Below are 24,147 nucleotides of genomic sequence, written 5' to 3' on the forward strand. Positions count from 1 at the left end.
TACACTATGCAAAATAATGGTACTACATGAGGAAATAATAGAACACACACATCAAGATTTGAAAATGGCAAGGCAATGTGGGGCACCAATGAAGTAAGCGTATAGTTTGGTTATGTGGAATGTTCATAGTTGCTTTTCCCCTGCTGTGCTGATTACAAATTACTATTTTCATTGAGCCTACCTTAAACCATGATTTGTAGAGACATCTAATTCTGAAAATGAAGTTCATTCTCTTTTAATTGAACACCATTATTTCAAATGAGTCATTACCATTGTTTTTTTTAACAGTTTAGAACTTCATGATAGACTTGCAAAAATTGATAAAATGCGGAAGCGATATGAAGTTGTGACGATTTCGATGATGCCACCAGAAGGAGAAGAGGAGAAGACTCAAGCCTATTACATCATCAAGGTATTAACAAGCTTGAACACTTAAGCCATGATTACATCGGGTTGCGCGTCCCGTTTTTGGGTACAGACTTGCATTTGCACCCAAAACAGGATTACAAATGTGGTGTGAATTGCATCAACTTTGTCAGTTTTACCCTGCGATTGCTGCACGGACAACCTGCGGGAAATTGCAGAGTAAACTGTTCAAAATTACATTTTGCACACATAGTAAGGTGTTGAATCATTCTTGAATTGCACGCAAGTCCCCATTTATGGATATGAGAACTGTAATGGAGTACCAGTTATGTGCCACTTATTTTGCGCATTCTGTGCTGATGCAAAAAGTGGTTGTAATGATGACACCTGGATTTTGTGGGTCCATTGTAATCAGGATTGACGCACAAACAAGTGGAGGAATTGGAAATTGATTACTGCATTGTGTTAAGGTACGTCCTCCCTTTGTAATATGTGTCACCACAATACCTGTTGCAAGATTCTAGATACGGGTACTCCTCTTAAAAATCCCTCTCGGACTAAGCCCCAGATTCATCATCGTCCTCTTTTGCGAGTCCTTAATAGCGATTATTAAGGAATCGCTATTCAAGACTCGCAAACCGGGATGCATGTAGAAATCGCAATTAATTTTGCGATTCCTACTGCTTCCTTATTTGTGATTAGCTAATTGCTAATCGCAAATAAGGAATGGCTTTCCCATTCATTCATATGGGCCCCAAGACCCATAAAAATGAATGGGGAGTCATGCCTTATTTGCGATTAGCAATTAGCTTATCGCAAATAAGGAAGCGATTTCAAGGGTGCCAGTGTGTCCAAAGGACACCCTGTAGCACCCCTGAAATACAAATGTACACAGGTGTTGCGCACACACATGTCCAAAGGACATGTGTGTGTGTAACATACAACTTAGAAAAATGCATTAAAGTGCATTTTTCTAAGTTTTCGCTATTTACCACGAAGTTACACTTCGCAGTAAATAGCGGCCCCATATTGCGAAATCGCAATTTTAACAAGCATTTACAATGCAATGGTTTTGCCTTTGTTAAAGTTAGAGCTATTGGCATTGCTCTTGACATTATTTTTATTTATGTTTTTTTAACATAAATAAATGGCATTGCCATTTACAATGCCACTAGCTTTATCTCTCGCAAATGACACACACAAACACACACAGAGCCCCCCCACACACACACCCACACAGAGCCCCCCCACACACACCCACACAGCCCCCCACACACACAGCCACACAAAGCTTCCCACACACACAGCCACACAAAGCTTCCCACACACACAGCTACACAGAGCCCTCCACACACACCCACACAGCACAAGCAGGCAACATGGGCACACGGAGGCACAAGCAGGCAACAGGGGCACACGGAGGCACAAGCAGGCAACAGGGGCACAGGGAGGCACAAGCAGGCAACAGGGGCACGAAAACGGAGACACAAGCAGGCAACAGGGGCACGAAAACGGAGGCACAAGCAGGCAACAGAGGCACACGGAGGCACAAGCAGGCAACAGGGGCACACTGAGGCACAAGCAGGCAACAGGGGCACGAAAACGGAGGCACAAGCAGGCAACAGGGGCACGAAAACGGAGGCACAAGCAGGCAACAGGGGCACACGGAGGCACAAGGAGGCAACAGGGGCACGAAAACGGAGGCACAAGCAGGCAACAGGGGCACACGGAGGCACAAGCAGGCAACAGGGGCACACGGAGGCACAAGCAGGCAACAGGGGCACACGGAGGCACAAGCAGGCAACAGGGGCACACAGAGGCACAAGCAGGCAACAGGGGCACACAGAGGCACAAGCAGGCAACAGAGGCACAAGCAGGCAACAGGGGCACGAAAACGGATGCACAAGCAGGCAAGAGGGGCACGAAAAGTGAGGCACAAGCAGGCAACAGGGGCACGAAAACTGAGGCACAGGCAGGCAACAGGGGCACACGGAGGCACAAGCAGGCAACAGGACTGGCACATGACACTGAGAAATAAGGATCTAGTAAAGAGAATGAATAAAAACAACTGTCATCACTAAACAAAATAAATTTTTCCTCTGTGCATTGCTGACTTATGGTCCAATATCTAAGCACACGGTTTCCCAGTTCTGACTCCCTAGCTAACGGTTGCTTGGCTGCTGTGACTGCACACACACCCCATTCGTGGTAAAGATTTGCTATTTCCATAATGCAAAGAGTGGTTTGATTCAGAGTGGATGGGGGGGTTACCCATGAGATGTGGGAGTAGCTCATCCAGGTCAGGTTATTTTGCTTTGCATGCTAGGATTTGTAGAGCCGTTTTTTTTATCTTTTAAAAACATTTTAATAAGAATAAATTACATTTTTGTCATAAAATAGTATTTTGCTACACATTTTAAAATGAATATTAGCGTATTAAATATACTTCTGTAAGGTGGGCAAAATAATTTGAGTGATGGTTAATTAAATAAAAGTAAAGCAGCATTTGCACTTTTGTGTTTTAATATTCTGGGAATTGTAGAACCGTTTAAGTTATTTTATCGCCGGAACTACAAGTCCCAAAGTTCAAGAAAATCTGGAAAGGCTGTGATACTTTCACATGGCACTGTGAAACTTAAGATGTCTGGGTGACTTGTTAGTCTTTTTCCAGTATGAAAATCTAATTTCACAAAGAAAAGACTTCTGTGTGAGGCAGTGCTTGCAATAAATGAAGAGTAGTGCAGGTAGTATGGTCCAAGAGTAGCCAAGCCACTTCCATCTGACAAGTGTGTGTAGAAATGCGCCCTCGGTCAGAAGTGCTGGGCCGGGAGGTTTAATGAACTGAGTGCTGTGCAGGCACTGAGAGCCTGACGTTTAAAGAACCGACCCCGAGAGACTTGCACAAAGCTGAAAACCACTTCACTGCTAGGTTCCTTCAGAGCCTGCGCGTGCTGTTGCCAAACAGGAGCGTAGCCAGGACGCCATTTCTCCTGGTGCAAGCAAGAAGAGAGCTACTTTGACTGCTGTTGCGTTAGTAAAATGCAGCATAGCGAGGGCTCAGTGAGCCCGTGAGGCGTATGTGCCCAGTGCCGCTGCACCACAGCTACTCCCCTGTTGCCAAAGAAGACGAGCTGATATATAAACTGTCAGGACGGAGTAAAAAAAAAAAAAAAAACTTTGAATACCCGGAGTACAGCGAGTGACACAACAGGCGTGGTGGCCGGCACACATCTGCTGTCCACAGATAAAGCAACCACCCCACCCCACACATCCTCCCCCTGGGTCCAGAGCATGTAGGGGAGGCGGGGGCCAGCGGTACATACAAAACAAACATCTTCTTAGGGAGATAGAGGAGCTTGTTACGGGGATCAGCTCGCTCTAGGCCACCGCACGTGGAGACCTGGTTTTTAACCTGCAAGCAAAATGCACGCTGGGAGTTGTAGTTTGGCTCCTATTAATTAACGTAAAGCTAAAACCAGGCCGTAGATGCAGATTACAGCAATTTCCTCGAAAGTCTGGCGGCTTTATGACGTTAAAAATGCTGGCACACATTCACTTTCATCGAAGGGATGAACGGATGGATGGACTTCTCTGTCCGCTTTCTAGCTGGTCAGGAGGCAGCTAGGCACAGATCGCTGCGAAGCACTACAGAAGCCACCAGGATATCTTTACCTGAGTCCCAGCTTCTTGCCAGACGGCTGAGACCCACGGAGAAGGAGACCCGACACGAGGGAAGGAGGAGGCGCACGGGGATGCACGGGACAGAGGCGCAGGGGACATGGTGACTTCTACTACGGGGGGAGGGGCGGACACCGACAATGTGTCCCGACGCCCCTCTCCCCTTGCAGGCACTCACCGGGTCCGGCGGCTGCTGGACGAGAGCTCCCGCTCCTCGGGACTCTCCGGGGCCGCGGAGGGACGTTCTCTTTCCCCGGGGCTCCTCCTGTGCAAGCAGATCGACTCACCTGCACCTTGCGACGGCGGCACTTCTCCGGTCTCCCTTTTCGGCATGGGAGACCGGCAACGTCGACGGCGGCAATCTCTCTGGCACTTCTCCGGTCTCCCTCTTTGGCATGGGAGACCGGCAACGTCCTCCGCATCTCCCGGGGCTCCCTCCAGGCCACGGGAGCCCCGCGGGCGCCGCCATACTTCTTGCCGTCTTCCTTCTTCCCCCGGGCTGCGGGGGCGGGCACTTCCGGCCGGCCGCGTTAGGATTGGCCGGCCGGCCGGCTAGTCACTTCCGGGTCGCCGCGGGCAGCGCGGCGGCCCGTCTCTAGCTCAGGCAGGCGGGCGGCGAAGTTTCCCGAGGAGTGGGCTCCCTCGCGGACCAGCAGTGACGTCCACACAGCTTCACCAATCAGGAGCAGGATAGTCACTGGTGCCGGCAATGCCGGACCAGATTCGGGGGCGTTCCCGGCTTTTGGCTGACGTCGCGTGACGTCTGCAAAAGCCAAGAAATCTCGGGAACGCCCCCGAATCTGGTCCGGCATTGACGGACAGGCCCCTCGTCCAATGGCTAGGCTCCATTTATGGAGCCAGCCAATAAATGACGGGGGCCGTTCCAAACCACACTACAGTACTCAGTAGGTTTTCGCCTGCGCGAAAAAGCTGCGCAGAGCGCAGCTTTCGCCAGGCAAAACCTAAAAAGGTTCATGAATAGCATTTAAGGAATCTCTAATTGAGATTCCTTAAATGCGATTCTTCGCAATTTAGCGAGTTCTGTAATTGCGATTTTTGCATTTGGGATGGTGAATCCCAAATGCAAAAATAGCGCTCGCAAAGCGCCGGATTCTCAGAATCTGGCCCTTTGCGAGCCGATTTTACTTTGATGAATCTGGCCGTAAATTTCCAAAAGTCACTTATTTTAAAAGTTCTCCAAGGGAAGCCCGCCATGTTTAGCCATGTTTAACCTGCAGTCACCATTGTGAGGAGGGGCCGATGATGATTGCCTTCATTGTTTTTTTTGGAACACCCTAAAAATTTAGTCCTTCTGTTTTTGTATCTGTATCAACTCAACTAGGAAGTGTACTTGTACCTAGTATCTTGTGACCTGTATTCCGGTGAAACTCTTTGTCATCTGGGCCATTATCTCACTGTTTGTTAATGGAATATTTTTGTAATGGGTGCAAACAGCCAGCCATCTTGGAATACTTTTCGTTAAACTATTACAAATATCATTGCAAGATGGCTGCCATTTCGTGCGCATGCATTGCCACGGACTGCAGCCATCTTAGAATAATTGTTTGGTATATTCTGACAAAAAACATTACAAATGGTAATTCAAACTTCCGCACATATGTACCTGGACAAACGGCTGCTATGGAAAGCTTGTAGCTGTGCAGAAGACCAAAGCAAGCTAGCGTTTATAAAGCCCCTAGGTCACACCTTTATTTTAAAGGTGAGACCTCGTGGCTATAATAGTGTTTGTTGAAAGATCCATAGTTTTTCTTTCCAGTTTCCCTGCCCACTGCTTAATATTTATGTAAAAGAAGCGAACAGCAAATTGGATTGCAAAGGTTGATGTGCAGTACCTCCTTAACTGACCCCCGGGCCTTGCAGACCCACTGTATTCTGGGAAGTCTGCCTATGATCTACCAGTACATATGCCAACTCTGTCCCTGGAGAAACTGAAACCAGAAAACAGCAAGTCTCAGAGCTTAATGCTGGCATGACAAATAAAGTGTTTGATGCACCTGCTGATAAGATCAGTGTGGGATTTCTGGTCACATGCTTGAATCATCATAAAACATCTCAGGTGAATGTGCCTTCTCCAGAACATTGTGTGTAACATGTAGGTCACAGGCTGGCATTCGGTGTCGCATAGCGCCATGGGTTAATATATGCTGCGGAGAATCTGTGTAAGTCCAATGTCAAACGTTTCAAAGAAGGTAAAATGGCTGAGTGTCTTATGCACAACTGCATCACCTGCGTATAACCTGCCAGACATAAATTTGAATCCTTGCAGGCTTCAACTTTTTTTCACATATGTAAGGTTGTTAAAATGAGTAATAATTTGTTATTATTAAGAGACTCAAATTCAAACATTCTTTATTGTTTTAGTTAGTTAAAACCATACCAATATACTCTTAAAACTAATTGTGTTTCTTTTTATAATAATCACATTAAAGATTTCGAAGATTTGGAAGTTAAGAGTCTCGCTGTGATCATGGTTGCATGGAGACTCCAGCTGGAGGTTCCTTATTAGGGGGTTGGCCAAGCTTCATCCAGCAGCGTACTGGAGGAAGCTTGGCATTCAAATGGTAACTCCCTTTTAACTTATTTGATTGATCTGTTTTTGTGTGGCTCAAGATAACTGCATGGCAAAACACTTTGAGCTTCAGTTGACACATTGAATTGTCTTCCATAACATCTCATGACTATTTTTATACTTGCTGATAAATATAAAACATGCTGATTGCACAGCATTTCTTAACAAAACTATATTTTTGTTCTTGTATAGGCTGCCCAGGAAAAAGAAGAACTTCAGTGTGAAGGAGATGAGCTAGATGCTAAGATCCGCAAAGCAGAAAAAGAAATTCGAGCTTTAGAAAATACTTTGCAAGTAATAAACAGCTGCAATGATACATACAAGAAGTCATTTAAGAAAGTCACTGAAACAAGTAGGCAAGACTTATTGTGTATGCATTTTTTAACAATTCTACTGCTCTGGAATGTATTTGTTCTTGTTGGTTTGAAGAAGAGTATTACTCCTCCAGTATTGGATCTTTCTTAGATGCCCATACATGAGTCATTGTCCGTTGTCCGGATGCGAATCTCCAGTAAATTTTAAATATCAATAAACTGTGATACAATGGCCGTAGGCACATCAATAATGTTTGTTAGCACGTCCATCTAATTTGAGACAACCCACATTTAAGACAAGGAGGATGAGGGTCTGAGCTCTCTACTACCCCCTGGAGGCCACCATAGTTCAGATATCTACTGCACATCATGTGTGACGTAGCCCCAAGAAGGTCTCTGCTCTTACCTATCTTTGACCATACATTTGCTACGTCTAGACTTCCACTTGGTCTTCCTTGAACATCGTTCCAATGTCAGCTTCCAGAAATTGAGTTGTGTTTTAGGATTTGTTCCCTGCTGTCACTGAGGCAGAAATAGGAAAAAGATCTCTCTTCAAGTTCTGTTGATTATCCTCACTGTCAGTGAATTCAGTGTCTTTATTCTTCACACAAGGCTTAATGATGTGATATCTGTAAGGCCTTTCCCTCCACAACACTTAAGGACTGGGAAAGGAGGTTGGCTCTCTATCTTCTGGAGAAGCAGTAAAATCCACCTTCCAAAGAGGATGGTCCCTGGCTTGTGTCTGATTCTCTGAAAAGTGCTACCCTAGGCACTTCTAGACAGTTGTTACAAAAAAGAAAGCATGCGCAGCTTTCTCAGCTGCAATTTACTTTAGAAGTACCGACATACACTTTGGCAAAGGACAAAATCAAGCCTTTATCATAGAAGACATTGGGAAAATGCTAGGAACAACATGCATTCAAAGAGGTACAAAAATCCAGCTCCTATGATACCGTTTCAGTAGTCCTGCCCAAATCTTCGTCTAGGAAGACTAGGGTTGCCTTCTGTCCAGTTTTTTTACTGACATGTCCAATATCTTTGTTCCGGCCAATATAAAAATCATCTTAAGCTGGTATTTTTGCCTCTTATCAGTACATGCTTTAAACTGTAAACCTAAGAAGAAATCACTTTAAAATATGTTGTACAGAGGCCTAAATTATCCCTGACTAATAAAGTACACTAAAACAAAGCCATGTTTAAAGTGAATAAGGATGATTTTATATAAAATTAAATTTCGGAATCCTGCCAGAGCCATTATGGAATCTTAAAACATGAATAGGTTGTACTTTTCTTTGGGAAATATGGCAACTCTATGGAAGATCCAAAATGTAACTATCAGACGACCGCCTAATCGACAGGCAGTGCTGCATCATCATTTTTAAGAGAAGATCCGTGGCTCTCTTGTCTGATGACTTCGATGTTGACGATGACCACTTCGATCCTAACCACACCGGTGATGACAACTGCACTGTTGATGGTCCCTCGATGAATCAATCATCGATGAATCAATTACCAACTAGCAAGCTCATGGGATTTTTTATACAGCATCTCAACCCATTTAAATAAATATCTTTCCAATCCCATGTTTCCCACATCCATTTATAGCCAGCACCATTTTACCAAGTCAAATGCTTTTTCATTTTGTCACGTTGGAATAGCTTTATAATCCATGTCATGTTTCTCATAGGTCAGTTATGTACACTGTTCTTATCTGAAAAAATAGTTTGATCCAGGTGAATGAGTATACATCAATGTACATTTCTAAATATATTTTGTTCTTAGCCAGGAAATGTTCAAATGTAACAGTGATAGCCTTGCATTGCAGGTGAGGAGTATGAAGAGAAAACTAAATTAGAGGAACAGAAAAGAGCTGCTGAAGAGAAGTTCAGATACAAGCGGAGACAAATTAAGGAGCTTCAAGAAGACATCCAGGTAATAAAAGTGGGATTTCCCTGCGGAGATTAAGTTGGCTCGCTTTCCTATTATTACTCAGTCTTTAAATGTTTCTGTACAACCCTTTTTCAAATACAACAGCCAATAGCTTCTTGTTTATTGGTATGACCAGAATATAAATGATGGGATATAAATACCTTGTACTTGAATGAGTGTTGAGTGAAAACGGTGATTGCTGCAAGGATGAGCAGATGCCAACCTTTCTGAGCATTCGAGAATGGGTTGAATTAGATTTTTTTTAATGCATTCTTACATTTGTTAATACCTTTCGACCTTTGTTAAATGTTTGGTTATGTTCAACTGTGCTTGTCGTTAAATCACTGTGATTAAATATGCTAGGATTGTATCACTTTAGAGGTGAGCCTTGACTGTAATTCAAATCCATATTTAAGAGAGCTGACAGTAAAAAGTGTGCATTAACAACAACGTATCTGCTTAGATCGTCAAAACCAGAAAATCTGAAATAACTGCATAGTGTATCAATATAATAGCTTTATGACTTCTTAAATGTTATACTCCACGTCCAAAAGCAAACTAAAGTTACTAGTTACTTAGCACGTATTTTTTTGGGACTGGCTTTATAAATGCTGCCTGCATCATTTGTTTGTCAACGCATCATGGATGGTGATGTGCAAAGTGGTACTGTGGACTCTGCGATTGTGTGAGATGGTGCAGATTTGTGCTTGTTTATTGTATTATTTAAATGGCATTTGCTTTGTCCCTTGTTTTGGCTCTGGTAGCGGTATAATCCAGGCTTCATCGAAAGCTTTAGAGTCCGGCAGTGCATTGTCATGTGGCAACAAATTTCAGATCGTACTGAATGAAAATATCTAAAATGTTTCTTCCGTCTTTTTAGCCAATACATATCTGCCCTTAACAGGAAAACTCACTGACGTCCTAACATTGACACCAAACCTATCTGCTTCAAATGTTTGTAACTGATTTCCCTTACTACTGTTTGTTGTCTCAGTAATTGCCTTTTCAAATCTTTTGGGTTATACTACCCACATTTCAAACCAAATTATTAACTTTTAATCTAATTCATGACATCGTTCTTCTCAAAACACAAATATGAATTGTGGCTTGGGACATACATACTTTTTTCAGAGATTTTCTTTTCTATGAACTAAGCACTTAGGAAGTCTTACACATGAGCAGAACATTGCAGTATATTAATGATTATGCTACCACTGCTTGGGTGCGTGGTGTAGGTGCTGCTAGAAAAAGTTAATGTTGGTTTCTCTAATAGTATGCTGCGTTGATCATTAATGTTAATTCAGAGAATCTACATGCATAAACGAAACATCCGCTGTCACCTCACAAATGACTATAGTTCACCTTGCTGTCAGTGCAGGAATGCAAATTAGCAGGGTTTTGTGTTCCTTTGTATTTGCCTCTTTTTAGGCTTTAAATATAGAGTTAGAGAAAAGAAAAGAACTTCAGTGGGTTGAATAAAATGGAAGAAACGTGACTTAAAACCAAATACGTTTACCTAACCATTAATAATAACCTTATTAAAAACTAATACCTTTTATTTTTTTAATTTGACATTCTTAAAATGAGAAGAGAGTTCTCTCGAGATTAATCAATATGCCCTGCAGAATTGCATATTGATTATTATAAATCTGGTTGTCATCATGGAAATAGCCAGTATTGGATCACACGCTTCGCAAACACATTTTATATTTCACTATTCTAACATTAACGCCTTAATATTTTCTTTTAGGCCATGACAAATACACTTGACTGTATGTTGAAAGACGAGGCTTCAATTCAAAACGTGGTTGATGAGAAGGTGGCTCACTCCACACAGTTAAATAAAGAAATAGAAGAGCAGAAACAAAAACTGGAAAGAGTATTGAAACAGGTAAGTATGGTGAAATAAAGTCTACAGAAGGTGGTCTGTGATGACAGACGCGCACACACACACACATGTTTTATATCAAAGTAATTTTCTTTTATATTCATTATTGTCTATAATTAATTACTTGAAATAAGTTCTTATCCAGGGTACATTTTGTTGCTGCATGTGCTGTTTGGTCTCTGGGGATCACCCCCATTTTAGGTGAGCATTGTGAGTGCTTAGGGAATTCCAGTACCAAAAGATTGATGCTACAGATGATGCAAGTTTAGCTTTGTGGCTTTGTTGATTATTGAGAGTAATTTGCTTTTGATGAGTGCCAGAGCATGGTGGATAGGGGTGTCTCTGTGAGAGGAAATTATGTGACTGAATTTATACTAACCAATAATTACGAAAGTGGCTACTTGAAAGGTAGAGTTAAGAGTGTGGAAGCTGGGTAGCTGATCATTAGGACATTGTCCTTGTCAATATTGGAGACAATGAGTCTGTGGTTTGTGCATTTTATATTTTTATGTATTATTAACTAAGTGCAGAGTGTGTATTTATCCTCGATTGTACATGTACACGTTGACATGGTGCGAAGGCATTTGAAATAAATTTGCTATGATGCGCTAAAGTTTGTTTTTCTGGCTTATGTTAAGTAGGCCTCAATTTAGCCCCCTAGCCATTTTGTTCAAAATGTATGCCTCCCCATACATGTACAGTGTTAAATATTTCTGTAGCACACAGTCAAGCAGAGATATGTTTGTTTATTTCCATTAACATTGTTCTTTCTGGTCTCAAATAAATACTTTGCCTTTCTTAAGACCCTTTCGCTCGCTGTCTGTATTTCATTCACTCACAATAGCAATCTGTTATTCATGTAACTAGTCCGCCCTGCCATTTATGGGTGACTTTAGCATAGAGTGGGCAGAATCAATATTCATGTCGTGGGATAGTGCTAAGATAAGGCAATATAAAGTTTTATAAAATTGTGGTCTAATTTATTGAGGATGTGATTCTTCATGGCACTGATGTTATGAACTTTCATTTATGATTTCTGTGTCACACCGTTTTAATTTTTGTAATAAATCTATAAAATTGTATTCATAATATTGAAGTCAATCATTGAGTTGGCCATTATTTAATTGACTGTATTTTTGATATGTTTTGGGTGCTTTATCACAGCAACACTTTGCCTTATGAAGTCTCTTATTAATCGACCTGTGGGCCTACAGTTGAGATATTATTTGTAAATGTAACATTTGGGGGGGTTCCCCGTGCCCACACTAACATAGTGAAGCAGAATTTGATACTTGGAGATATGGTTTTATGCTTTGAAAAGGGTTTCTGAGAGGCTTATTGAGGTGCATGGGTTTGACCCATTCTTTGATGTGTGTTTTTGTAATTTTACCCAATTACTAAGAAACCCTTGCTTGTAACATCGGGTATGTGGAAGACATCCAGAATTGAATATTGTTTGGGTATCTTAAGCGCATTATTTCTATTGCTAACGACAGCATAGCTGTGTTAGTTGGCAGACCAAGGTAGGGTTATGTATATTTCTTCAATAAAACCCCTAGAGTTCCAAGTTAAGACTAAATATTGTATGGCCAATGCTTGACGTGGGGAATTTGAAAAAGTCCATCTTCATATCTTGTTCTACATTGGCAAGAAATAAGTCAACCAGTTAAACTTGCATTGAACATAGAAACAGCAAGTCCATTTGCACCTTTTTTGTTGATTGCAAAATGAATTGAACAAAACATTTTGTACATTTCAATCAAAAAAATGTAATCACCCATACAACAGTAAGGCAGACATACCAACAAAATGAAAATCTACGTAATATAGGTACTAATAGCTCCCTCCTCTTCCCCCTTGCACTACCTAAAAAGGTCTGTCCTATTCCCTTCTAAGCAATTTACTCAGTGCCTCAGTGTCCAACAAGTACTAGGTTTCACATCGTATTCAATATACATTCTGGGTTAGGCATTGGAGGTCAGTTTCCCATGGCCCGGTGACCTCCAAATCCTCTGTAACCACATTTCAATTCTCTCTTTGCCCTTAAACCATAGTGATAAAATCCCCTTGTATAGCAGTGAGCAGTAAGTGTGGGACAGTTTTCTCCTGGTCAAAGTGTAGAGGGTATGATATTTATGACGACCATACCAGAATGACCATCTCAGGGCATCTCTTCATCTCGCTTCCTGAAGCATACTTACTCCCCTCTAAGATGTCTGTCCAGAACCTCTCCAGTTGCAGACAGTTGTAAAAGATATGCAGGAGTGAACCTGTCCTCCACATTTCCTTCAACCTTCCCCGGTGTCTTATACAGTCTAGAGTAGTGGTTCCTAAGTTGTGGTCTAGAGACGAGTGGGCATCCACGACGCCTACTCGGGGGGTCCGCTAGTGCTTAGAAAATTAAATAGCATTAACAGATTAATGACATATTAGATAAAGGAGCAAAATGTACAATTAAAAATTGTAAAACAATCTGTAAATGTGAAGGAATTTGAAATTGGAGACTAAGAATTCACTTGATATGCTCTGATTAATTTATGGGAGCAGAGCAAGTACCTCAAACAGAATATAGTATGAACGATAGGAGACCGTAAATACATTTAGAAAAGCTCCAACAATCCTGATTATATAAAAAAAATTATATTTGTTTGTGAATAAAATAAAAATGTCATTATTTGTGTATTTGTTTGATGAATGCATATTGCTGTATTTTTTTTGTACTGTTTTGCGGTTCAAACCATCGAAATTGTTTAGGCTAAGCTCCCTGGATTCCAATAATGACTTAGTGGGAGTCTCTGGATTCCAATAATGATTCAGTGTGCGGCTCAGATTCCAGTAATGATTAAGTGGATGTCTACAGGAGTAAAAAGGTTAAGCAAAACAGGTCTAAAGAGTGTAGTCGTACCAGGGTGTAATGCCATTGATAAATGCATCAATGCTACTTTGCTAGGCATGTCTAGTATAGATATTTGCTCTGACAAAAACATTCCCTGAATGTTTGTCATCAAAGGCGATCCCTAGCTGTTCTTTCCAGTATTTCCAGAGCTCTTGATGAAATCATTCTATGGGCATGATGTCTCTAGTTGCTCACTCCTTTACCACCTGATGCAACTCTAAGGGCCAGATGACTCATTTTGTGAGTCGCAAATTGCGCTCAATTGCAAGTCGCAATTTGCGACTCGCGAATTGCATGTCTCATCAATATTCATGAGGCACTCGCAATTTGCGACCCCATTGAGAATGGCTGGCCCTCCCAGGTATGGTGGCCTGCTGGGCTCAGCAGATCTCCATGTCTGGGACTGATTTTAGATTCAGATTTAAACTTTATTCGGTTATTTAGCACAGAAAACAACGATGAAAGTACAAGTAAAAAACACAATAATTTTACAGTACAGTTAATACAATTTACTTATCCATAATGAAACACGTTCATATAATAGATTTACGAATTTTAAAAACAATTTTCAAATATACGGACAAGGATGATACAGTAAAAATATTATCAAGATGTTGTAATTCTAAAAAAGCTGGGCGACACTGATTAAAATCCGTAATCTTTAGTAAAGGGACAATCCATCTTTTTCTGGGATTAGTGTAAAATCTGCAAAAGAAAAGAATGTGGATGTCTGATTGTTCGGATAAATCATCACAGGGGCACTTAATGAGTTGTTTACCCCAGATATTCATGACAGGAAAACTAAATAGCCTAAAAAGCATATTAAATCTAAAGCTCGTAAGTAAAAATCTTTCAAATTTGCTCATAGGTAGTCTAATAAAGGGTTGCATCTGTTCTGAGGTCATAATTAATTGGTGGGCGGCCACCGTTTTCTTCAAGATTTCTGCTCTAGTTCTTTGGGCGCCCAAAAGCCTCATACATATATCTTTAAGAGTTTTCTTAGAGACAGGGTTCATAGTTATGGGGTCCTCATAATATTCCGGGTGACCTATATTTGCCATAAAGGACATTACATAATTTCACCATTTCACTTTGCCCCCATTCTCTAGGCTCATTGCATCCCTAAGAATAGAGCGGTTGAAAACACATTCCTCCGTCGTCCACACCCGGTGCCACAGTAGAATAGGAGCAACCTTAATTATGTCTTCTAGGAAAGGTACCCCCAACTCGACGTGGCAAATATAAGTTAATGCACTTCCGGGGACTGCAAGGAGGTATCTCAAAAAGGTATTCTCCACCGTTAATTTTACGTTCACATGTCCCCACAGTCCTGCGCCGTAGGTAGCAATTGACACGCAAGTTGCCCTATATACAGTGAGGAGTTCCCTAGGTGGTTTTTTACCCAACCTTTTACTAAAACATTTCAGCGCCATTATAGATTTACAAAACAATAAGTGCCTGGAGTGAATCATATTATTCCATCGACCAGTTTTGTCGAATAATACACCCAGATATGGAAAAATAGAGGTATGTTTGAGAGGTTTTTGACCAACATAAATTATCTTCTCCTTTTTACATTGCCTGCGGCCATAGGTCATACTAAACATTTTAGTACAGTTTAACTTCAGGTTTAATTTGGACATAAAAACTGAAAAACTATTAACCATCGTTTGCATGGCCAGCGGTGTCCTGGCCATCAGGACCATGTTGTCGGCATATAGGAGAGCAGGGATAGATCTTCTTCCGACAAGCGGCATATCCCTGCACTCCCCTAATAGTACGCTTTACAGGTCGTTAATATAAATTGTAAAGAGGAAAGGAGCAAGGACACCGCCTTGCCGCACCCCTCTTTTTTAAATAAAGCAGTTTTTTTCTTTGAAATGCAGTCCGTTTTCCTTAAAGGAAAACGGGCTGCATTAAAAAAAAAAAAAAAACGTTTTAGTTTCTTTTTCTAAGGGCAGGTAGTGGTCCCAGGGACCGCTACCTGCCCTTCAAAAATATTTCCCCCTTCCCATTTGCGAGTGCATTACCACCTTCTTGAAATGGGTGGTAAATTGCGAGTATTTTGCCACTGCAATTGCGAAACATTCTTACATAGGGTAGCTAGTCGCAATTAGGAAGGGACGCCCTTGGAACGCCCCTTCCTAATTGTGAGTCACAAATCCTATTTATTCAGTCGCAAATAAATTGCAACTCGTTTGTGTATGGCCCTGTAGGTTTTTGCATGTGCACACAGGTCACAAACCCATTTGCATATGCAAAAACGGGTCGTACATCTGGCCCTTAGTGCCTCAATTGTATATATAAGGAGAGTTGTGTCTCCGGGAAGCCATGCACCCTTTTGATGTATTGAAAGGACCTGCTGAAACCCAGGTAAAGTAGAACTCTCAGCCTAAAGCAACCCCCTTCCCTTCAAGGATCGAGGAGGGTTCTGTCCCTTCAAAGGGAGAAGTCCTCATTGCCAGGATGTGTGGTCAAGTTGCCTCACTTGTGAGTTGGTCCAAATTATCAACGTGACATTTGTGGATGGAGACGTATACAGATTTTGGCCTTGTTGGGTTTACAAGACCCAGGCGACTTTACCTACTGGTTGTTTGACCAAATTCTGCTCTGTAAAGCACCAGAGTTTATCCGTTCACTCTCAGTCTTTCCATAATTTACCTAAGGTGAGATGTTTGGTAATAGTGTATAAAGTGAGACACCTCCGGTCTTCCCGTTTAGGATGTTTAGTACATTGCTACCTGCCTTTTCCCTGCAGCTTGTAGGACCAAATGCAAGTGTTGAATAGCACCTGTAGATGAAAGATGCAATCCTGTTTTAGAGGCAGTGGAAAGGCCAGAAAATTATAAAGGATCTTGGGTAGATGCATCACTGTCAGGGGCTACAATTTGACCCACCGAGGAGAGAATGTGGTGACACCATGATCGAACCCAGCTCCCTCTGCTCGCAATAAGGCAGAGAAATGTCTGCAGCTCAGATGCATAGTTTTGGGTTCAACATAAGGCCAAATGCCAGAGTCCATATGTATCCAACGAAAGGGAGTGAAAACCTGTTATTGCTTCATAAGTCTAGTGCCTCCGGCCAGAATCAAGCTTTTAGAACTCAGGCAGATTAACCCAGAAGCCAGTGACACTCTGAAAACTCATTAACACAGTGGGTGTGCTAGATTTATTAGAACATCATAACTAAATTACACGAATTTGAACTTGTCCATTATGAAGTGGATACCCTTTTTCTTTTTAAACATAATTTTTATTGCAGATTTACCGCATCACATTTGTTACACAGGGTCACATCTCTGGATTCTCGCTTTCGTCCGTTTGCATTCCCATTCTTACACAGCCTTGAGGCCCACAACCCGGAGGTCGGGCGGCGATAAGCATGAAAACTTTCCATTTCCTGGTAATATGTAGTCAGTGTAACCCTCCCTCTTAATTATATGCTTGTCTGCTTTTCTGTAGTTCCACCCTATAAACTCCCCAAACCCCTACAGCATGACCCCAACTCCCCCCCCCCCCCCCCAACCCCCTCCCTTCCCAGACGTCCACCACCCACTCAGGAGTATTCACCTCTTTCTCCGCTATGGGTCCAATCAGGAGTCACCATCCAGTTTCTACCTAGTTCTGCGACGTCCCCGGTTCTGTGCTAGGGCCTTCCCCAATGTCCTCTAATTCTGCCTTTTCCTCTTGCAGTGCGCTGTCTCTCAGGGCTTGGACCAGTGTCTCCCAAGCCGCCGCAGTGTCCAATGCCTTATCAGTCGGTTTGCGGCGCGCCATCTGGTATCTGTGTGTACTATCACAAGTGGCCCATTTCAAGAACTCATTGGCCCATCTCCTATGTGTGGGACCTACTCTCGCCTTCCAGTGTCGTGTGATTTCCCTTTTGGCTACCAACAAGCCCATGTCTATAAATTTGCTCGTAGTTTTGTTTTTAGGCGTGTGGGGAAACCAGTGCAACAGACAGACTGCTATATCATACTGAAATATCCTCTCCGTCACCTCCTTTAAAGTGTCGCCCACCTCTTGCCAGTATTTTCGGAGACTAGGGCAGGACCATAACATGTGTGCCAGCTCCGCTCCCTCGGAAGCACATCTCGGGCAGTTTGAATTATCCGTTCCAAAGTATTTCTTTATTTTCCCCGGTGTTAAATACGCCCTGTGCAGCACATAAAAATGGATCTGCTGAAAGCGCGCGTTTCTCGTGCTGTTTCTGGCCCGTCTCACTAAACCGGCCCAAGTCGTTTCTGGGATCTCTCTGTCCAGGTCTACCTCCCATTTGGCTTTCAGCGACGACAGCGGTGGCAAATTTTCCTGCAACATTCTCGAGTACAGACAAGTCACTGCTTTATAGGTTCCGGCTGCCATCATAGTATATTGGCAGGCCATAGTTGTCTTTGGCTCTACAAGACCTTCCCTCCAATGCGCTTGAATGGCTCTAATCACTGCGGCGTGCACCAAGTATCCACCCCTAGGCAGCTCATATTGTTCTTGTAACTCCTGATACGGGATCAGTGCCCCATCCTCGTAAAGGTCGCCCACCACTTGTACCCCTGCTTCTTCCCAGCACTGCAGTTGGGACCAGTCCCCACCGTGGGGGAGTGCTGTTAGCATACCTAAGGGAATCTCCGGGGCATACGGGTGCTGCTCTCCCGCATGGCGCCGAGATCGATCCCAGCAAAGTTTGAACGTTCGTTTCTCGGGTGACAGATCTCCCCGTGCTATTCTCTGCTGCAAAGCTATGAAAGCTAAAACGTGGCGCGGAGTGCCCTTAGTCCTTTCGCATTCCGGACCGCGGTATACTCTCGCCACCTCCTGTGTAAAGATCTGCAGTTGTGCAGCCAAGTAGTAGAGTTCAAAATCGGGTGCCGCTAGGCCACCCTCATCTTTCGGGCGGGTGAGTGTCGCCAGTGCAATCCTACGTCTGCCAGTCCCCCATATGAAGGAGGTCACCTGGGATTTCAGCTGAGAAAACAGGGAGCGAGGAATCCAAACAGGGAGGGTACGAAAGAAATAAAGGAGGCGCAGCAGGGCAATCATCTTCAATAAGGAAATGGGCCCCGTGACTGTCAGCGGTAGCGTGGCCCAAAAGGCCATACAGCCCTTCAGCGCTCGTATGCATCTGCCTATGTTGCCCTCTAGGACGTCCTTCGCCATGTGGTAGATATATACCCCTAAATATTTCAAGCAAACAGGCTCCCACCGAAGCTCCGGCCGGTGGTCGGGCCGTGCTGTGTTCCGCCTCAGGGGGAACAAGCAGGTTTTCGACCAGTTGACCTTTAGTCCTGATAGGTCTCCGAATCGATCCAGTAAGCGTTCCGCCCCTTTCAGCGCTTCCGTCCCGTTTTCCAGGAATAACAGGTCGTCCGCGTATAAGGAGATGTACTGTTGCCCTCCTCTGCTATCTATTCCCCGAAAATGCTTTCCCGTGCGGGCTTCGGCCGCAAGGGGTTCAATCGCCAGGGCGAACAAAAGGGGGGACAGAGAACAGCCCTGCCGGGTACCCCTTTCCACCGGATACTGATGCGTAACGAGAGGCCCTATCCGCACTCTAGCTACCGCTGCCGCATACAGTACTTGCGTCCATCCGATGTATCCTTCCCCCAGCCCAAAATGCCCCATGACCCTATATAAATAAATCCACTCCAGGCTATCAAACGCCTTCTCTATATCTACCGACAAGACCAGGGGCGTCTGGGCTTCCATGTGTGGACTGTCAACCAAGCGTGAGAGTCTCCTTATATTTATTGTCGTGCTCCGAGCAGGTATAAACCCCGACTGGTCCTCGTGGACCAATTCGGGCATGTGCTGTAGCAGCCTCTCTGCCAGAATGGAACTTAAGATCTTGTAGTCCGTGGTCAACCTGGACAGTGGCCTATAAGAGGCCGGGTGCTCGCTCTCCCTCCCTGATTTTAGTAGTGGAATCACTAAGGCCTCACGCATGGATTGGGGCAGTTGACCGGTCTTCTTAGCCTCATTGTATACCGTCTGTAACCTAGGCGCCAATAGGTCTACATATGTACTGTAAAATTCAATGGGTAGACCATCCAGGCCCGGCGTTTTATTGCGAGCCATCTGTTTAATTGCCCCTCTAATCTCACCTAGTTCTATATCCCTTCCTAGTGCGGTCGCCTGTTCCTCCTCCAAGTGTGGTAACTGAAGATCTCCAAGAAAGGCGTGTATATCGTCCTCCCGCCCCACTAGTGCACTGCTATAAAGGGTTGTGTAATAACTCTGAAAACAGTCCAGTATCCCCATCTGGGAGTATTGCATTTGACCTTCTGCCCCTTCAATCGCCAGTATCGGAGAGCTACTCCTGGCTGGATTAGCTAGCCACGCAAGTAAAGCTCCAGCCTTGTCCCCCTCCACATGGGCCCGAAGCATAAATGCCTTATAATCGAAGCTGCGGAGGCGTTCCACCTCTATCGCCACTGCCTCCTTAGCCGAATTGACCTCTTCCTGTAAGTCAGGGCGCCCCGGCCTAGCCCGCTCAGCGTCCCTCAGTCTAGAGTCCGCCTTCCGTAGATCCTCCAACAGTGCCCTTCGCGCGCCCGCGTGTTTCCCTATACACTGGCCCCTAACCACCACCTTAAAAGCGTTCCACTCCGTCGCCCTGGAAGTCGTGGACCCCTCGTTTTCCCCGAAGTATTGGGTGATTCCCTCCTGTAGGTCCGCTCGGAAAGGCGAATCTTCCAATGTCTCGGGTCGCAGTCTCCAGGTCGGAGCCCGCGATACCTCCAAGACCCAGCCCAGTCCCAGCAGCAACGGATTATGGTCCCCTGGTCAGGTATTCGGTTCTTACCACCGTCTGCCCGACCTCCCTGGAGCACAACATCGTGTCGATGCGGACATGTAGGTCGTGGAGGCTCGAAAAGAACGAGTAATCTCGCTCCGCAGGGTGTTGTACGCGCCACGTGTCCACCAAACCCCACCGGTCCTGCCAATCTAGTCTTCCCTTCGTGAGGCGGTGAACAGGGGAATCTGCCAGAAGCGGGTGGGATCTATCCAGTGTCGTGTCCGCTAAAGAGTTGAAGTCCCGCCCAATTAGGATCGAGCCTTTTAGGAAGTGTGCCAGTGACCCCGATAGACTAGTGAAAAAGGACACCTGATCAGTGTTTGGTGCGTAAATGCTACACAGTATAATGTCCCTGCCCCTCAACCTGCCCTCCACTGCCACATATCGTCCCTCAGGGTCTATTATGTGCCTGGTCGCCTGGAACGGGACCCCCGCCCTGATCCATATCAATGCCCCCCTAGCAAACGCTGAGTAAGCGGTGTTAAATATCTGGCCCCTCCATCTCTTTTGTAGCGCTATCCCTTCCTGCTTTGTGATATGTGTCTCCTGCAGCATAGCAATGTGTACCCCCCGACGGACCAGGTAAGCGCGTACTTTGTGTCTTCGTGCCATTGAGTGCAGCCCCCGCACATTCCAGGTTATACATCTCACTTCATTTGCGCTAGTCATTGTCCCATAGCTTGTAGTTCAGTTCTTGTCGCTGTCCTGTGTTATCGTGAATGGTGGAGTCCCCCCAAAGAATCTTCCAAACGTCTGGCATAGCATTCATCACCCGTTTCTGCGTTGACCTTTGCCCAAAAACCAGAACAACCCCAACAATACCCTCTACCACCCCCCACCCCCCCAAAATAGGCCGCAATGTCAAACTATCAGTACCCATCCAAACCAGATCAGTCCCCTCAACTGCCAGACTAATTCACGGTCGTAACCGTGAGCGCCTTAAGGGCAATCGGGTTGTGGCTAGGACCGAAAGTGGAAACAATTGCCCTCCCCGCTCCCACGCAGTAGCAGCGATCTGAACACCCAATCCAAGCCCCCCCACAGCAATACCTCACATTTCACGCCTTCGGTCCTCAGTAGGAGTGTCCTTCTAATGGTCGCTGCACATCAAATGTTCAGGATCTCTTCCGAGGTTTGTGGAGTCACCAGCGGGCCCTTGGTGCTGCATGTCTCTGAGGCCTCCGACTCCGACCCTGTGTCCTTTGTCTCCGAGTGCGAACTCCGCTGCGAGTGGGAGGCGTCTGCATTCGACATCGATTCAACTGCCATCAATGCAGCCTGTCTCTCCGCCTCTGTTTGAGACACCGATGGTTTTTTCGAGCCTTGTCGTCGCCATTGCAGCCTCTGTGATTTCCGCGTCTGTGTCTTCTCTCGCTCCTCCCGGATTTTGGCGCCATCCGTGCCTGCTTTATACGTTTCCCACCAGTCCCAGGCATCCGCCGATGTAGGAAAGAAGTGTGTTGTATCATCCAGAACAACCCTCAATTTGGCTGGGAAGAGCAGGGAGTATCGAATTCCCTCAGTCCGCAGTTCCTGTTTTATGGACAGAAAAGAGGCCCACAGCTTCTGCGTCTCAAATGTATAGTCCGGAAACAAAGTCACCTTACTGTTTGCCACTTGGAACGGCCCTACTTCTCGGGCCCGCTGGAGCAGGAGGTCCCTGTCCCTGTAGTGTAGCAATTTGGCCACTACTGGTCTCGGAGGCAAGCCTGGCTTGGGGGGCCTAGCCGGAACTCGGTGAGCTCGCTCCAGGGTAAAGAATGGCGATAGTGCTTCCGGTGCCACCTTAGTCTTAAACCAATCGTCCAGGTACCCTATCATATCTTCCCCTTCTGTTTTTTTCTGGCGGCCCCACTATCCGGACGTTACTGCGGCGGCTTCTATTCTCTGCATCCTCGGCCCTCCTCTCCAGCGTTTGTATCCTCTCCAAAGCATCCGATAGCTGTGCTTCCATGGTTTTGTGGGCCGGGGCTAGGATCTCTAAAGTGTCTTCCGTTTCTTTAACTCTATCCTTGACTTTGTCGTGGTCAGCTCGCAGGAGCCCCAACCCCGTCACCACCTGCGCAATGTCCTGCTGCAAGGCATCTCTGTTTACAGCAATAGCCTCAAGGATGCGGTCCTGAAGTTGCTGTAGGTCCGATGGTCCCGCAGTTCCCCCCTCCAAGGAGTCAGTGGTCGCGGTCCCCTCGGTTTTGCCTTTGGTGTTCCCCATGGCGTGATGACTGTAGGCGCTCGGGTGTCCGTAAACTGTGTTAGTTTCTGCCCGTCCGCCACAACTTGCATCTCTTCCACCGCAGCTCGCCTGCGCCGCAGCCGGCACGTCACCAGGGGGGGTCATCCTCTCCCGCAAGCTCAGATAGGGCTTTGTGGCTTCCGTGTCCTCTCCTGCCCTTTGTCACCGTCTCTGTAGTAGCGCCAGCCTCTATACGCTCAGTTCAAGCACTCCCCTCAGTGTGCCTCCACACCGGATTGCAGAGTTCTTTTTCTTAATACACGGGTCCGCACTCATACCCGTCCAATGCAGTCAAAGGATCCTTGGGCCCAAGTCTTATTCCTGGCGCTTCAGGGGGCTGCACTCCGATGGCGTCTCCGCAATAGGGCGGCCCACCGTGCTTCTGCCGCCGCCCCCCCCCCCCCCCCCAGGGCCGCACAACAGGGCAGAGGCTGCGCCGCAGCCGATCCCAATTCAGGCCGACCAGTCAAGCTCCCATCGTCGGAGCCACTCCGCGCCCACAGGAGAGCAGCCAAGCCCTGGATAGCGCCGACCGCGCCCGCTGAGCTGCCACTTGTCTCCAGCGCGGGCCAGGGATCAGCAGCCGCCGCCGGGGGCCAAGTCCGTGAGGTCCCCCCGCCGCTGGAGAGTTTCCCCGGAGGTATCCGGGTTACAGGATCCAGGCTTCGCGTGTGCTTGTATGGCCCGGGCGATGATCCCGCGAGGCCAGTTCACTCAGCCTCCCCACTCGGTCCTCCACAAATCACCAGTGTTCGCTGGGCTGCCTCAGAGCCTCCGATAGCCCCCAGGGCCGGTGTTCAAGGGCAGAGCCCCCTTCACCCCCAATGCGTGCAGCGATCTCCGCTTCAAACGCGTTGTCTCCTGCTACAGCATGCCGGCCCCTTGCTCCCCTGCCGTGCAGAAAAAGTCACCAGGCGCCTCTCTCGGCTCGGGCCGTCGTATCTTAACTCCGCTCTGCTCTCTATACGATCTGGGAGCCCTATCGACCCTCAGGGACCTCTCGACCGTCTTACAGGCGCTTGGGGGGCGGCCGCCACCTCAATTAAGCCCCAGCCAGCCAGGGACCAGGCAGGATAGCCGTCGCCTCCGCCTCTCGGCACCTCGCAGCACCCTCTGTCGCCTTCTCAGCGCCGAAGTCCCAGCCCGAATCAGGCCGAAGCCCGGTAATCCCCACAGCCGGCTCTGGGCTTACCGCAACCTCGCCCAGTCTCTCACGTTGCGGGCAGGGCGCTTCCCCCGGCCGCTCAGCCGATGATGAGGCACCTCCTTCGCAGTTACGCTGCTCCGTCTTCGATCACAGCACCAGCCGCCATTTTGTGCTCCGCCGTGCTCTGGCCCGCGATGGTCCTGTACTTCGCTGGCAGGCTGACACTCCGCTTCTCTGTCCGTCCGAGGCTGCAGTTACTGTTCGGATTGCCTCCGGACTGCGTGCGGAGGCTTTCGGGGGTGTCTCCGCTCCTT

The 24,147-nt window shown here is 46.1% G+C and overlaps 1 protein-coding gene across 1 annotated transcript in view; it reads left to right on the top strand.

Moving 5' to 3' along the window:
- Positions 1 to 24,147, top strand: part of CCDC39 (coiled-coil domain 39 molecular ruler complex subunit) — a 164,574-nt gene that overhangs the window by 115,165 nt on the left and 25,262 nt on the right. Inside the window, exons 14-17 of the mRNA XM_086944364.1 lie at positions 289 to 412; positions 6,827 to 6,986; positions 8,774 to 8,880; positions 10,628 to 10,768. Coding sequence (XP_086800490.1) covers positions 289 to 412; positions 6,827 to 6,986; positions 8,774 to 8,880; positions 10,628 to 10,768 — 532 coding nt within the window. The remainder of the gene's footprint in view (positions 1 to 288; positions 413 to 6,826; positions 6,987 to 8,773; positions 8,881 to 10,627; positions 10,769 to 24,147) is intronic.

This window comes from Lissotriton vulgaris, chromosome 11 (genome assembly GCF_964263255.1).
Source record: "Lissotriton vulgaris chromosome 11, aLisVul1.2, whole genome shotgun sequence".
Taxonomy (NCBI): Eukaryota; Metazoa; Chordata; class Amphibia; order Caudata; family Salamandridae; genus Lissotriton; species Lissotriton vulgaris.